At 43.7% G+C, this 14,604-nt stretch overlaps 1 protein-coding gene across 2 annotated transcripts in view; it reads right to left on the minus strand.

Moving 5' to 3' along the window:
• The window catches only part of LOC121161121 (2,4-dienoyl-CoA reductase [(3E)-enoyl-CoA-producing], mitochondrial), a 39,190-nt gene extending 25,956 nt beyond the window's left edge, over nt 1-13,234 (minus strand). For both annotated transcript variants that reach the window (XR_005884633.1, XM_040987403.1), the window contains exons 1-2: nt 13,141-13,234; nt 1,049-1,251 (exon numbers count right to left, since the gene is read on the minus strand). Coding sequence is in view for 1 of the 2 variants with exons in the window: in XM_040987403.1 (XP_040843337.1) it covers nt 1,049-1,251; nt 13,141-13,209 (272 nt within the window). In the remaining variant the exon portion in view is untranslated. The remainder of the gene's footprint in view (nt 1-1,048; nt 1,252-13,140) is intronic.
• Nucleotides 13,235-14,604: the final 1,370 nt, after the last annotated feature.

Raw genomic sequence — 14,604 nt, forward strand, 5'->3', positions numbered from 1 at the left:
TAAGGTAAAGAACACAAAGAATCCAGGGCTTAAGGAAAAGAATTTCTGAGAAAGCACAAAAGTTGCCTTAAAACATAAATCAGTTTTAATATACTTAATACTAAAAACTAAACTCAAAATAATTTTATACACTTGATAGTAGCTATTTAATTAGCCACTTTTAAGTCAGTTATTACATATCTACTTGTAGATTTAAAATATTTTCTTGATTATAATAATTATATCTATTCTTTTACCCCAATCAGCTTTACTAAAAAAATACATTCATGGTATAATGTCAGCAGCTCTTAGGCCAAATTTAAGGCTTCATATAAAATATATGCATTCAGAATTTTAGATGCTTGAGAGCAAAACAAAAATAATTTATATAGTATATACACATATTTATACATATAGTTACATATATAAACTTATATACACAAAAAAGTTTTGTAGTATGAATTTACCTTACATAGTACTTAAATGAAAATATTATAAAACTCAAAAACATTACAGTACAGAAACACAAAAGTTGTGGTCAATTACATTTATGAATACTTCATCCACCTAAAAGTTTATCTTATTCAAAAAATAAAGAAAGGATGGATTTTTCTGAGTAATCTTGAAAGCTCCAAACTTTCACAGGGTCCAGGATATGGCTAAATAAGAGATCCCTTCCTCATGTCGATGCACTTCCAACATTCAGCACAACAGATGTTTTCAAAAATCTACATCAAATATTACCATGCAAAGTTGATTATCAACTGATAGAACCATAATCGCTTCTACTGAGAACAAAACAGCCTCAGTACAGTTCATTTTAACTTCATCTTCATGAGCAGAAACAGTAGTGGACTGAATTCAGGAAATGTAAACATCACCAGTTCCATAATGTTACTATTTCTATCACCTCAAATTATACCTGACTTTTCCCAGGGTGCTTTGTTGAAATCATGCAAAGAATTCAAGTACTTTCTGTAACAGTAAGGTGCACCTCCACTACACAGGCGCACTGCAACAGCGCAGCGCAGCTCCTTTCTTGCCCAGTGACCTGCTGAGACCGGCTTACCTGCTGGCTATCACGCACTGAGCACCCAGGCTGGACAGGAAGGTTGTCATTGCTTTCCCAAGGCCGGTGCCTCCCCCAGTAATGAACGCCACTTTTCCTTGAAAACTATTGGGAGGTAGCATCACTTTTTGAATGGGAGGAAAGAATTTAGCCTGGGCAGCTTCAGTGCTTTGACATAATATTTTTGTCCCACAACTGAAAAACTAAAAAGAGAAAAAGATAGAATTGACATTTGCGGGCATGTATTCCACAAGAGAAATGAATTTTTAAAACTTACTCTTTAAAACTAACCAAAGTTTTGAATGAATATAAACTCACCGCAAGCATACTATGTAATCATCTACCTTGCCGAACGTCAATAAAGTCAGTAACAGACACATACACAATCAGAGATTTTCCACCTGTTGGATAGAGAACCTAAAGGCCTGCCACAGCCAGGATGGGACCAGGTCAAGGCCAGGAGCCAGAAACAACTTGGTCTCCCAACTGAGTGACAGGAACCTAAGCACTTCAGCCGTCACCTGCTGCTTCCACATGTGCACACTGGCAGGAAGCTGGATTGGAAGCAGAGCCAGAACTCTGATGTAGAGGGCAGACATCCAATGCAGCATCTTAACCACTGTACCAAATGCCCACCTCCAAATCGAACCTTAAAAATTCACAAAGCGGGCCCAGTGAGGTAGCCTGGCAGTTAAAGTCCTCGCCTTCCATGCATGCCCGGGATCCCATATCAGCACCAGTTTGTGTCCCGGCAGCCCCACTTCCCATCCAGCTCCCTGCTTGTGGCCTGGGAAAGCAGTCAAGGATGGCCCTGTACCCACATGGGAGACTTGGAAGAGGCTCCAGGCTCCAGGCTCCTGGCTTCAGATCAGCTCAGCTGTAGCCACTGCGGCTGCTTGGGGAGTGAACAAGCAGACAGAAGATCTTCCTCTCTGTCTCTCCTCCTCTCTGTATATCTGACTTTCTAATAAAAATAAACAATAAATATTTTTTTTAAAATTCACTAAGCATTTTTGCCTTTTAACAGGAATAACTTAAATAAAATTCACATCTCATCTTTGACTCACAAAAGAAAATTATTTTAAAATTCTTCTTTATTAAATCAAAGACCTCCTACTTTCTGCTGGCTAAGAAACTTAGAATAGACAGAATATTTCCAACAGCAGGAGGGTGGTCACAGTAACGCACATTAAGCTGCCTCCTGGAACAGCCACAGCCAGACAGGAGTGCCTACCTTCCCTTTTGATACGGCTTCCTTCTAAAGTGCGTTCCAGGCAGCACGTGCTGGCTCAGTACTGTACAAGTGTATCCATCACCCCTCTACAAGACCTTGACGGAGCTCTAGCTCCTGGCTTCAGCCTGACTCTGCTCTGACTACTGCGGGCATTTGGGGAGTCTGAAAATATCTCTCCGTTAGCCTGTACTCAAATACATAAATAAGCTTTTTAAAAAATTCAGTAGAAAGAAAATCAGGATCTTTTTTTCTTCCTGTGAGTGAAGAAGGGAAATAAAAAATAACACTGCCCTATTTTATATTTCATAAGCTATGCTCACGCTACTTTAAAAAAAATCACTATCATGATCACATTTAACTATAAAAACAAACGTAGTGTTAAACAGAACTGACTTTCATTAGGTGATAATCATGTACTGGAATTAGATTCTTGGTCTGCACAGCCTAGAGAAGTCTTCACAAAAAACTACTTAGTCTTTCCCTCTTCACAGTGACACAAATACCAGATTCACCCTGATGTACAAGAAGGGCTTACAGAACTTAAAACATTATAAAATCAAGGAGAGTGTCTGGCACAGTAACGAAGGTGCCACTTGGGGCACCACATCCCAAGTTGGAGTGCTGCACTCTTAAAACCAGCCATTTGTGCCAAAGTGCACCCTGGGAAGCAGCGATGGTGTAGGAAGAGGGGTCCTTTATCACCCTGTGTAGGACCCAGATTGCGTTGCCAGCTTCTCACCTTCAACCTACACTTTCCCCCAGCCCCAGGATTAGAGCAACCAACAGGTCAAAGTGTCATCTGCCTCAATCTTATTCCCTCTCTCTTAATTGTTTTTCAAAAATATTGCCGAAGTTACAGAATCGAGCTTGAAAGGTGGGCTCACAGGTTCTGGAGTCCTCTACAAACCACCTTGCATGTCTCCTCTCTGTTCTCTTAAGGCCATGTCTTTCCTCTTAGAGACAACTCCCAATGAGTAGGATGCGGCTGGGATGGGGTTGGCTCAGATCTAACATCTCCACTATTCTATACAATTATTGTCTCCAAGTAGGACAGACTATGGAGGTGTCCCTTGCTCTGGTTTTTTTTTGCTTTTTAATATTTTTCCAGATCCATCCATTAAGTATAGTTTAGTTTTCTATTCAGGACAAGATATTATTGAACGAAAAAACTGAGGCCATATGTAAAATAACTAAAGATAAATTTGTAACCTCCAGTCATATTTCTTTTCCTGTGGACAAGGCATTTTCTTTTTTATCCCTTCTGCCAAAGCAACCTACAATAACCTTTTTCTACATAAATGGCAGCTTTACTTGAGGCTGCCTCCCGCCTTCAGAACTATTCCAAGAAGATGATAAATCAGGAAGCATGCAGGAGTAGGCTGCTAAATTCATCACTACCTAATAACAGTGAAAAAAAGGGATCTTAATTTGCCAAAGTCGTTGACATTAAGTTTTTCTTCTTGTTAATTTGTATACATAATCTGATGTGGAAACTTACGGAACTCAATTAAAGACATTAACACACAGACCTTCCTTGTAAAATATTCTCTTCAGTTTCTTGATACAGGAAAAAATATAAAGGTGAAAGCAGCACATTTGACACCAAAAACTGCTGATAAGTGTTTACAACCTATCAGGTTACCACCATAACATGCTCTTGCCGATTTGAGCTAATCGAAGCCCATCCCAGGACTCCTCTCACCAAACCACAAGTGAAGAAACCACCTGCTAGTCAGCTCGATGTTCTGACAATTCACACTCTATACACATGTTCATTCAAGTCATCGCTTTGCCTAAAAGTCAACTGTGCAACAGCAGGACTCACAGAGCCCATCAGAACTGGGTCACTCTGTATTCAATGCCCTGTTTCTACAAAAAGGAAGAGGATGAGAAAGAAAGCACGCTGAGCAACCTGAAACAACACTTTGGCCATTACTTTTTCTTGTTACTTTCCTAAAAATTGATTTTAAAAAAAGCTGTAATTTTTTTTTTTGCTTTGTTTGTTTTTGTAGAAATAAGTTTAGAATGAAGTTGTTTCTGAAAACGGAAATTACACATTTCAAATAAAAGAACTCATTTCTCCAGAGATCTTCAGGGCCCTAAAATTCTTAAAACTCTCTGAAATCTTCCAATTTTGGCTATATATATATATATATTTTTTTTAGGATTGAAAGTTATAAGTTTAGCAGAGTAAAAGCAATCACCCACCTCTGCTCACAGACAGTATCTCATCACAGAAATGATGGGTTCTACCTTCCAGCCCTGCTAGTTACAGTAACTCTAAAGAGAAGGGACTTAGAGCCCAGCACAGTAGCCTAGTGGCTAAAGTCCTCACCCTGCATACACTGGGATCCCATATGGCCGCCAGTTCTAATCCCTGCAACCCCACTTCCCATTCAGCTCCCTGCTTGTGGCCTGGGAAAGTTGCTGAGGACAGCCCAAAGCCTTGGAACCCTGTTCCCACATGGGAGACCCTGAGGAGGCTCTGGGCTCCTTGCTTCAGATCTGCACAGCTCTGGCTGTTGCGGTTGCTTGGGAATTAGTCATTGGATGAAAGATTTTTCTCTCTGTCTCTCCTCTCTATGTATCTGACTTTCCAACAAAAATAAATAAATCTTTAAAAAAGATGGAAAGGCAGACTTTGTCAGCCAGTGGATTCTGAAAAGATTTCATTGTGCTTGGAATGGCAAGATCGACAGCAATTCAAACAGTTGAACTATGAAAACCACTTGAGCAGTGTCCTCGGAGCATGCCACACATCAGCCACCCTGGGATGGCTGGGAGGGTGGGTGTTGCTTCTCCCTTTGTGTCTCCCCTTACCCCAGATACAGGAAGGAAAAAAAATGTGGAAACAATGGTCTTACCCACTTTCCTGTAGCCCTTGACCCTTTGAACCCTAACCAACTATGTAAAGATCATTAAAAAATTTTTTTTAATTTTTTAATTAAAAAAGAAGGGATTTACCAACTCTCAAATGGCCGTTCAGAAAGAGTCTGAACTTTGTATTCTCTAACAGAAAGGAACATTGTTCCAGTGAGATTTACACTGGGATTAAGTAATTCAGTATTTCGACTATTCTGAAATGGTTAGGATAAATGTCTAAAATAGAGGCATGCTACAGATCCTAAGCCAACTGTGTGGTGGTAGGATTGCCCAATGTTTTTAAACTCTGCACTCAGTATTTAGAAATCAGGAAAATCCCACAGGAGTGCCCACTGCTAGTCCCAGCTCCACTTCAGACGCAGCTTCCTGTTGACGTTCACCTTGGAAGACATACTGGGGTACGTGAATTCCATACTCCCAGCTTCAGCCTAGCCCAGTCCCAGCTGCTGCAGGCTTTGGGGAGTGCATCAGCACAACAAAGATCTCTATTGGTCTCAAATAAAATGAAAATTAAAAAAAAAAAAATCTCTCAAAAACATGAACGCCTTCCAGAGTCAAAAAGACCAAAGTCAGAGTCTTCACCCGGGCACTCACAGGTTCACATCACGGTACAAATACAGCATCTAGCCACCTTCCTAGCTCTGCATTGCACCAGTTCCATCAGAGATGAGCTTTGCACTGAAAAATTTCTGGGCATTCACAAAATTTGCCATGCTTCCCCCTATTCTGGCCTTCCCTTCTGCTGCCTCCTCAGCCTGACTCACTTCCTTTCTCAAGCTTCAAGAATCACATTTCAAAAGCATGCAGAGGCCAACACCTCTGTAAAAACCGTTAACAGGTGCCTCAGTTAAATAGGACCAACGAATCCATCCCTTCACCAAGGCTTCTGGGTTTGACTGTGAGCAGAACAGTTTCTCGTTCATCATCAAGTTAGGGAATCTGACAGCAATAAGGCATACTGTAAGTGTTTGGTTTATTGAATTTAATACAGCTTTGCCAAGCTCCAATTATATTCAAAAGCACAGTGATGGAGACTTAGAATCTTACATGAACATATAATACAAACCCAGCTCTCTGCCCTTTGTTGAAAAAGTTAAAATAGAGAATTAGGTTGTAATGCAATGGGTTACCTTTCTCTTGTAACACAAGGCAACTCAGATGAGCTACTCTGCTTTCAACGCAGTTTCCTACCAACGCACCTGCAAAAGCAGTGGACTTCAGCCCAAGCAGCGGCCCATGCTACCTGAATAGGAGACACAGACGGACTTCCTGGCCTCTTTTAATCTGGCTCAGCCTTGTGCACTGTAGCGATTTGGGAAGGGAACTAGCAGACAGAAGATCTTTCTCTCTCGCTGTCACTCTGCCTTTCAAATATATAAATATTTCAATAATTTAAAACCACACAAAGAAACAGTTAAAATTTAGGGTCTTCCAATGACCCTAAATTATGGAATATTAAAAGCTTATATTAAAGAAAAGATAAACAAAACCTATTCATATATGAGTATTAACAAGACACCTGCACATAAAAAACATGGATTCAGAGTGGCTCTCTCTCACACACACACACAAAACACACATACAACCATATTTACAAACTGAATTATATATGTAAACAATGGGAGATCTAACTTTTGTCTTATCAGACTGGAATGGTACAAAAGCTTGTAACATACATTTATTAGGGTCACTCTTACAATGTACTGATAGAAATCATGGCAACTTCACTTTGGAGGTCAATTTGGCAACACTCATCAAAATGTTAAGTGTAAATACAATGACTTAGTAACTTCACAGACTACAATCTATCCAGTAGATATTCTCCCATTATTTGGAATGAGGGAGGAGACGGTGCATATAGAAACACACATTAACACAAAAATGAGCCAGCACTGTGGTACACAGAATTAAGCAACTGCTTTACAACTCTAGTATCCCAATATGAGCACATATTTGAGTTCAGCAGCTCTACTCTCAATCCAGCTCCCTGCTAACGAGCCTAGGAAAGCAGCAGAGAGCGCCCAGTGCTCGCGCTCCTGCCAAACAAGGAGGAGACGTTTGCAGATGGGGTTCCCAGTTCCTGGCTTCATGCTGGACAGCCCTGGCCTTTGTAGCCGAACGGGGGACTGAACCAGCACATGGAAGATCTCTCCTTCTCTGTAACTCTGCATTTCAATACACAAAATGGAATGAGGAAAATAACTGTTTACAATTACACTGTGAAAGAACAAAATACTGATAAATTTAATGAAAGAACTGCAAGACTTGTAAATTGAAAACCACAAAGCACCACTGAGAAATTAAAGAAAACCTGTGTTCACAGATTGTAAAATTTAATTTTGTTAGGAAGGCAGTACTATCCAAATTGATCTACAGGTTCAACAATATCCCTCTTAAAATCCATGTGGCTTTGTACAAAGCTTAACAGGCTTCTCCTAAACTTGATATGAATTACAAGGGACTCCAAGTCATCAAGTACATTCATTAAGGCTTTGGTAATTGAAAAGACCAGAAAACAATGAACTGGCATATCCATAAGGGACATATCTAATGGATCGGAGCACATACATGTAACAAAATACTGTTATATAAATAAATTATTTACTAACAGAAGAAACTAACACTCACAATCATGCTGCTCAAGCCAAATGTAAGCATGGCTGACATGCAGTATTTATTCAACGTTGCTGAATATCAACAATATGAAACATTACATATTAAGTGAAAAATTCAAAAAAATATAGATAATGTGCTCCCACTCATGTGCTTCTTTTACACCTGGCTATCTTCATGCATAAATTGATACAGGCCTTGACAGGATGCTCAGAAAACTATTCCAAGGAGTTGCCTCTTGAAGAGGCACGTATTAACACTATCACTGCCCATGCGGACATGCAGCTTGCACACGCAACGTGGTCATAAATTAGAACTTCATCAAAAACAGTAATACAAAATAAAATCATGTATCAATGCATGCAACACAAGAGATTTAGAGCAAACCAAACCTACAGCAACAGCAAATCAGATCCGATCTGATTTCATGAGAAAGGTGAATGCGTTGGGCCCGGCGCGGTGGCGCAAGTGGTTAAAGGTCCTCGCCTTGCACGCCTGGGATCCCATATGGGCGCCGGTTCTAATCCCGGCAGCCCCGCTTCCCTTTCAGCTCCCTGCCTGTGGCCTGGGAAAGCAGTCGAGGACAGCCCAAAGCTTTGGGAACCTGCACCCACATGGGAGACCCGGAAGAGGCTCCTGGCTTCAAATCGGCATAATATCGGCCCGTTGCACTCACTTGGGGAGTGAATCATTGGATGGAAGATCTTCCTCTCTGTCTCTCCTGTCTGTATATCCGCCTTTCCAATAAAAAAATAATAAAAATAAATCTTAAAAAAAAAAAGGTGAATGCGTTACTCTTACAAGTGATGGATATAATTTCCCTATATTTCAGAGTTTGGAAGTACCCATTTGACTTAGTGTCAAATTAATATTTTTGATCAAACCCAAATTCATCTAAGAGATTTGCACTCTGAGCCTTAACTGGAGTGTAAACATGTCAGCTTGGCAAAAACAGAACACCATACTTTCTAAAGAATGAGTATGAACAATGTACATCTTGATAATCTAAAAGTACATCACATTCACCCTGCCCCTTGTGACCCTTCCATAACCATTTCCTAACATGTGGTCCTGTTACTGCAAGATACAGGACTGTGCCATGCATGCACTGTTTTCCACGCCCCTGTGTCATGACTACAGCAGTATGGTGTGTGTGGTTCTTGGCTAGAGGCACCTGGAGGCAGGAGAGGCAACCAGGTGCATGTTCTTCTAGTGTTCCAGGGCAGGTAAGAAGAGTCCAGTAGAACGAGGAACTGTCTCATCCCAAATGACAACAGTGACCCTGCATATTTTTAAAAAAAAAAGTGTTTTTTTTTTAAGATTTATTTATTTTACTAGAAAGTCAGATATAGAGAGAGGAGGAGAGACAGAAAGATCATCCATCCACTATTTCACTCCCCAAATGGCAGCAACAGCCAAAGCCGAGCCAACACAAAGCCAGCGGCCAGGAGCTTCTTCCAGGTCTCCCACACAGGTGCAGGGTCCCAAAGCTTTGGGCCATCTTTGACTGCTTTCCCAGGCCACAGGCAGGGAGCTGGAAGGGAAATGGAACAGCCAGGACATGAACTAGTGCCCATATGTGATCCTGGCACAGGCAAGATGAGGACTTTAGTCACTAGACTAGCAAGCTGCCCACCTCTACAAAAAAAAAAAAAAAAGAAGAAGAAAGTTTTAAAGTGTTTCAATTCTACCCCATACATGGCTTGCCACAGGCCTTGTAAGGTTCATACTCTTTGCTTTTACATGTGTGTTCGGTTCATATTCTATGCATTTACATATCACGTCAGCATCTCTAGCTGCTCCTGAACTTAAAGCAAGACATTGGACAGAGGCCACAGCTATTCTGAGCTTCGGCAGAGCACAGATCTTGTTGCCACAGCAACTCAAAGGTAAAGCTGAGCAGATACAAAAGAAAGTGCTTACTGTATTCTAAGCTCCAATAGCTAAGCTGAAGTAGGCAACTGCCAGCAGCAAAACAGAAATTATACTTTTGAGTAACAATACATGTTATACCAGTGGACATGAGTGCTCGATAAAGTAGCTGCCTTGTACCACAGGATATTATTTCTCATTCTTAATACAGTTCTTATGTGTCCACAGTTAAGAGCCAGGTATTTCCCAAACATTATACAACAAAGGGAGACAAAATCAAAGACAAATTAGGAGCAACTTGAAGTTTTTAACTGTGGTCTTCGATCCTGTCCATCTCTCAGAGGTGTCATGTTTTTTTTGATTCTCTATCTCATCAGGCAAAACTAACATGACTAATTGTTTTGATTAGGAAAATCAGATCCCTGTGCTCTTGCCAACGGTTTGCTTTGATTCAAGGTGTTGCTAGCATGAAAAAGTACTAGAAATTCAAAATAAAATGGCATTATGACTGCTTATTACTCTGCCCCAAGCAGGCACTGTTCTAGACAATGGCAAGACAGCAGCGAACAGAACAGATATCGAATTCTACCTTCCAGAATGATTTAAGGCGGACAAGGTGCAAACAAATTGAATGACATAGACAGTAGATAATGAGCTGGACTGTGGAGAAAATCAAGGCATAGGAGAGAGGCAAAAATTGCTACTTTGAGTAAAATGGTCAGCAGTGGCCTCCCTGAGAAAGTGCCATTTAAGCAAAGTCCTGGAGGAGGTGAAGGACAAGTTACATGGTTTCAGGCCAAGGGGAAAGCAGAGCAAAGGTTGCAGGCAGAGAGTGAAGGGAGCAAGCCAGTTCATAGGGTAATCAAGCAGGAGGCCAATGTGGCTGGCACAGGAGGCAGGAAGACATGTGGGAGGAGAGGTCAGGGAGGCAGAGGGGACTGGAAATTGCAGGCTGGGTGGGCCACTCTGCAGAGACATGCTTTCATTCTGAATGGGAAATGGACCAAGTTTTGAGCAGAAGATTGACATCATTTGCCAGAAGCACTTCAAGGATTGCTCCAGCTGCTATGCTACAAAGGCCAAGGCTAAAAACAAGAGATTCCGGTTCAGACACTTGTGCGGCAAACTACCCAAAAGATGATGATGGCTTAAGTCAAGAGGATGTCTGTTATCAGAAGTGGTAGAAAGTTAGCAAATCCAATTATCTGCCAAGCATGAGGGTCCCCAAAAGTCAGAACGCCGTGAGTCATCACTCTGTCTACTATTGCTTGATCTGATTCCATCTTCTCGCCTCATCACACTTTGACCTATTTCACTAAAAGCAAATAAAACAGATCTCCTATTTACTGAGATCTTGTTCGTCCGATTGAGTTTCTTCACACCTCTCACCTTCACCCCACGACCACAGTGACTGCCGCAATGTCTTTGTGCTCCAGAAAGAGTTCAAGTTCGTCGTAAGACACAAAAAGGAAATGTAGAGCTGTCTGATAAGCAGACACTGGTCTTAGAGACCCCAAAGATGACAAAACTAAAAGGGGACAACTTGTGTAATATAGGAGTTGACCTGTGCCAACTAGGAACAAGTCAGTGAGGAGTTGAAGATGGCTGTCTTCCAGTTTAAGTGACTGCATGGGTGAAATACTTTACCTACATGACTGAGTTGAGATGAAAAGATCCAAAGGAGATGGGCCGGCAGGATCTGCACTGGAATGGCAGCTTGTAGCAGGACTGGGGAATACTCACGTGATGATAGCTAACATGCTCTAAGAAACGCAGTTTTGAAGTAGGATTCCCCCAAAGGCACCTGTGAGCTGCCCAAAGTCCCGATTCTTGTTTTTTTAAGATTTATCTTTACTGGAAAGTCATATACAGATAAGAGGAGAGACAGAGAGAGGAAGATCTTCCATCCATTGATTCACTCCAGTCCACTGATTCAGCAATGAGTGGAGCTGAGACAATTTGAAAACAGGAGCCCTGAGCCTCTTCGGGTCTCCCATGCAGGTGCAGGGTCCCAAAGTTTTGGGCTGTCGTCAACTGCCTTCCCAGGCCACAAGCAGGGAGCTGGATGGGAGGTGGGGCTGCTGAGATTAGAACCGGCGCCCATATGGGATCCCAGCGCATGCAAGGCAAGGACTTTAGCCGCTAGGTTACCGTGCCATGTCCCAAAATTCCCAATTCTTTTAACTCCACACAGCACACTCTTTTGTCCCTCTCTCCTGCCTCATCTCCCTTCCTGAACACAAACTACCTCCTCTCACCTTACCTTTCCACAAATTGTTCAATACCATCTCTTTACCCCACCCTTAAAAACACTGCCACCAGAGTAGGTGTGGTGGCATGGCATGCTGAGCCTTCGACCTGTGGCCCCAGCATCCCATATGGGTGCCGGTTCCAGTCCCAGCTGCTCCACTTCCCATCCAGCTCTATGCTTATGACCTGGAAGACAGCAGAGAATGGCTCAAGTCCTTGGGCTCCTGCACCCATGTGGGAGACCTGGAAGAAGCTCCTGGCTCTTGACTTCAGATAAGCTCAGCTCCAAGCCACTGCAGCCATCTGGGAGGTGAACCGGTCCAAAATTTGTAAAATCTCGTTTTGTATAATCTGCCTTTCAAAAAAAGGTAAATAAATCTTAGAAGCAGAAATGCTCTCCCACCTTCCCTGATACTTCCAGAGAGAATGAGCACTCACACGTCCACCTTTCTAACTGAACTAACTCTAGTCAGTTTCGGGGTCACAGATCCCCCTCAGTGCTACAGGGCTGACATCGTTCTCCCCTCTTCTTCCCCCATCAAACACCTGGGGAGGGTGGGAAGGGAAATCCCTGAACCTACCGGCACACTGGCCTCAGCTCACAGTGCAAAGGTCAGGATTCTGGGCCTTTCTTAACGTTTTCTCTGAGCCCTTTCCCAGCTGTCCGGTTTAGAATAACAGAACCTATAAAGGCACCTTGATAAACTTAAGAGAAAGAAGCACTGGGAAATCAGTGAGGGCCAGCGAGATTTTGTAGGCTACAAAGGGGACTTCGTAGACAGCTCACTTTTTTTTTTTCTGGTTTTATTTCCTTTTTAAGTGAAACTTTCACTTTTATGTGAACTTGTATTCGGTTCGAAACTTGCAAGGGTGTGAAAACCTCCAAGCCCTGTCCCCCCACTCCCCATCCCCCCTCCGCCCCCGGTCCCATGCTCTCCTCCCTCCTTCACACACAGGCTTCTTCTGACTGTGGAGTTAGACCCCTGGCAGCTTTGTGCCCGCCTGCCCTCCGGTCCCAGGGACGTTCCGCGGGGCTGCAAGGCGCCCCGTCTTCTCACCATCCCCTCAGCCCGCGCCTCTGTACTCCTGTCCCCTCTCCCCGGGCGCCCCCGGGGTCCCTGGTCCCTGGTCTCCTGGAGCTTGGGACCCTGGTCCTCCCTCCTCGTGAGCTCCCAGCCAGCTCGGGCCAGGCGTTGGCGAGGAGCGAGCTCCACCTCCTGCCCCTCCGGAGCTGCCTTACCCGCCGAGGAGCGAGGCTGCAGGGCAGCCGGGACGCCCCGGTAGAGAAAATCAGGCGCCAGGAGGCCATGTCGCCGTCGGAACTTTGGCCGGAAAGCAGCAGCCACAGGGGGCGGGCCAGGAAGAGCAAAGTTCCGGGGCTGGGCGGGGAGCTGGGATCCACGGCTCTGGCCCGCTTGGGACTAACCTGGCACGCGCCCCTGCACGTACCCTCGCTCAGCTTTCCCGTTGCTTTGTTCTGGTTCTCCAGGACCCAGACTGGTTGCGTGAATACCAAATGGGGGTGGACACACGGACCTCTGCGACATCTAAGGGCGCGCAGATGACAGAAACGCGCGGCTCCACGCTGTCCACGAGTGCTGATGCTTTTTTTTTTTTCTAATGTGTTTTTGTTTAAGTGCATGTTTCAGTTCAAGGTGTGTGTGACGCTCGGTTACCGGTTGTCGCCATAATAATGTCACGGGATTGAAGCTCACTTTTCCCAGACCCGGCGGCAGCCTTCCGGAGCGCCGACTGGTTGCCGGGCACTCTGGCGCCCAGCGCCGCGGGGCTCGGGTCGGGGCCAGCCTCGCCAGGGGGCGAGCCGCACAGGCGCCAAACGCAAATACAGACACTCTGGGACAGCAGCGTCCATCTCTGGGTGGTGGAACAGCCTGGGGCCCAAGCTCACCTCATCCAAGAATGTTCAGCCTTAACTCAGGATTGTCGTGAAGGAAAGGAAAGGAAATGTTTGTGAAGTTCCAAGCTGGGTTGATTTTAGCATAACACATTTCGCAAGTGGTGGGAGAGAAATAAAAGTAGTCGCCGACATTCAGATCCCAGCCCAGAGCTCACCAAGGAGCCTTCCTACTCTCCTATCAGACCTGAACTATTTATCAGTTTGCAAAGTTCAGTGTCACCCTTAAAATACCAAACATGCCTGTCTCTCAACCAAAATGAGTTACTACCATGTCTTTTTTTTTCCCCCCTAAGATTTATTTAAGTAAATCTTAGCAGAATGCTGCTAAAGAACTAAACTACTGCAATAATATGGGGGGAAGTAGAGGGCTTCAGAAGAATGGAGAAAATGAAAGGGGAAATTCCTGAGCTATAGAACTTTATAGCGAAAAGTAAAATTGAAAGAAAAAAAAACCTTTAAACTGAAAAAAAATATATATATATATTCTTTGAAAAGCAGAGTTACAGAGGAAGAGGGGGAGAGACAGAGAGGCTCTTCCAGCCACTGGTTCACTTCCAGCTGGAAGCCAGGAGCTTTTCCAGGCGTCCCACATCCTGCACTGCTTTCTCAGGCACATTAGCCGGAAGCTGGATGGAAGTGGAGCAGCTGGGACTCAAACCATTGACCACAGTGGGTGCCAGCATCACAGGTAACAGCTTTACCTGCTGAACCACAATGCTGGCTCCATTCCTAATTCTTGACCAATGGCTACCTCAACTACACGGGACTCTCCCCTCACTATAGATA

Source organism: Ochotona curzoniae, unplaced genomic scaffold, assembly GCF_017591425.1.
Source record: "Ochotona curzoniae isolate NIBS_2020 unplaced genomic scaffold, NIBS_Ocur_1.0 contig_4642, whole genome shotgun sequence".
Taxonomy (NCBI): Eukaryota; Metazoa; Chordata; class Mammalia; order Lagomorpha; family Ochotonidae; genus Ochotona; species Ochotona curzoniae.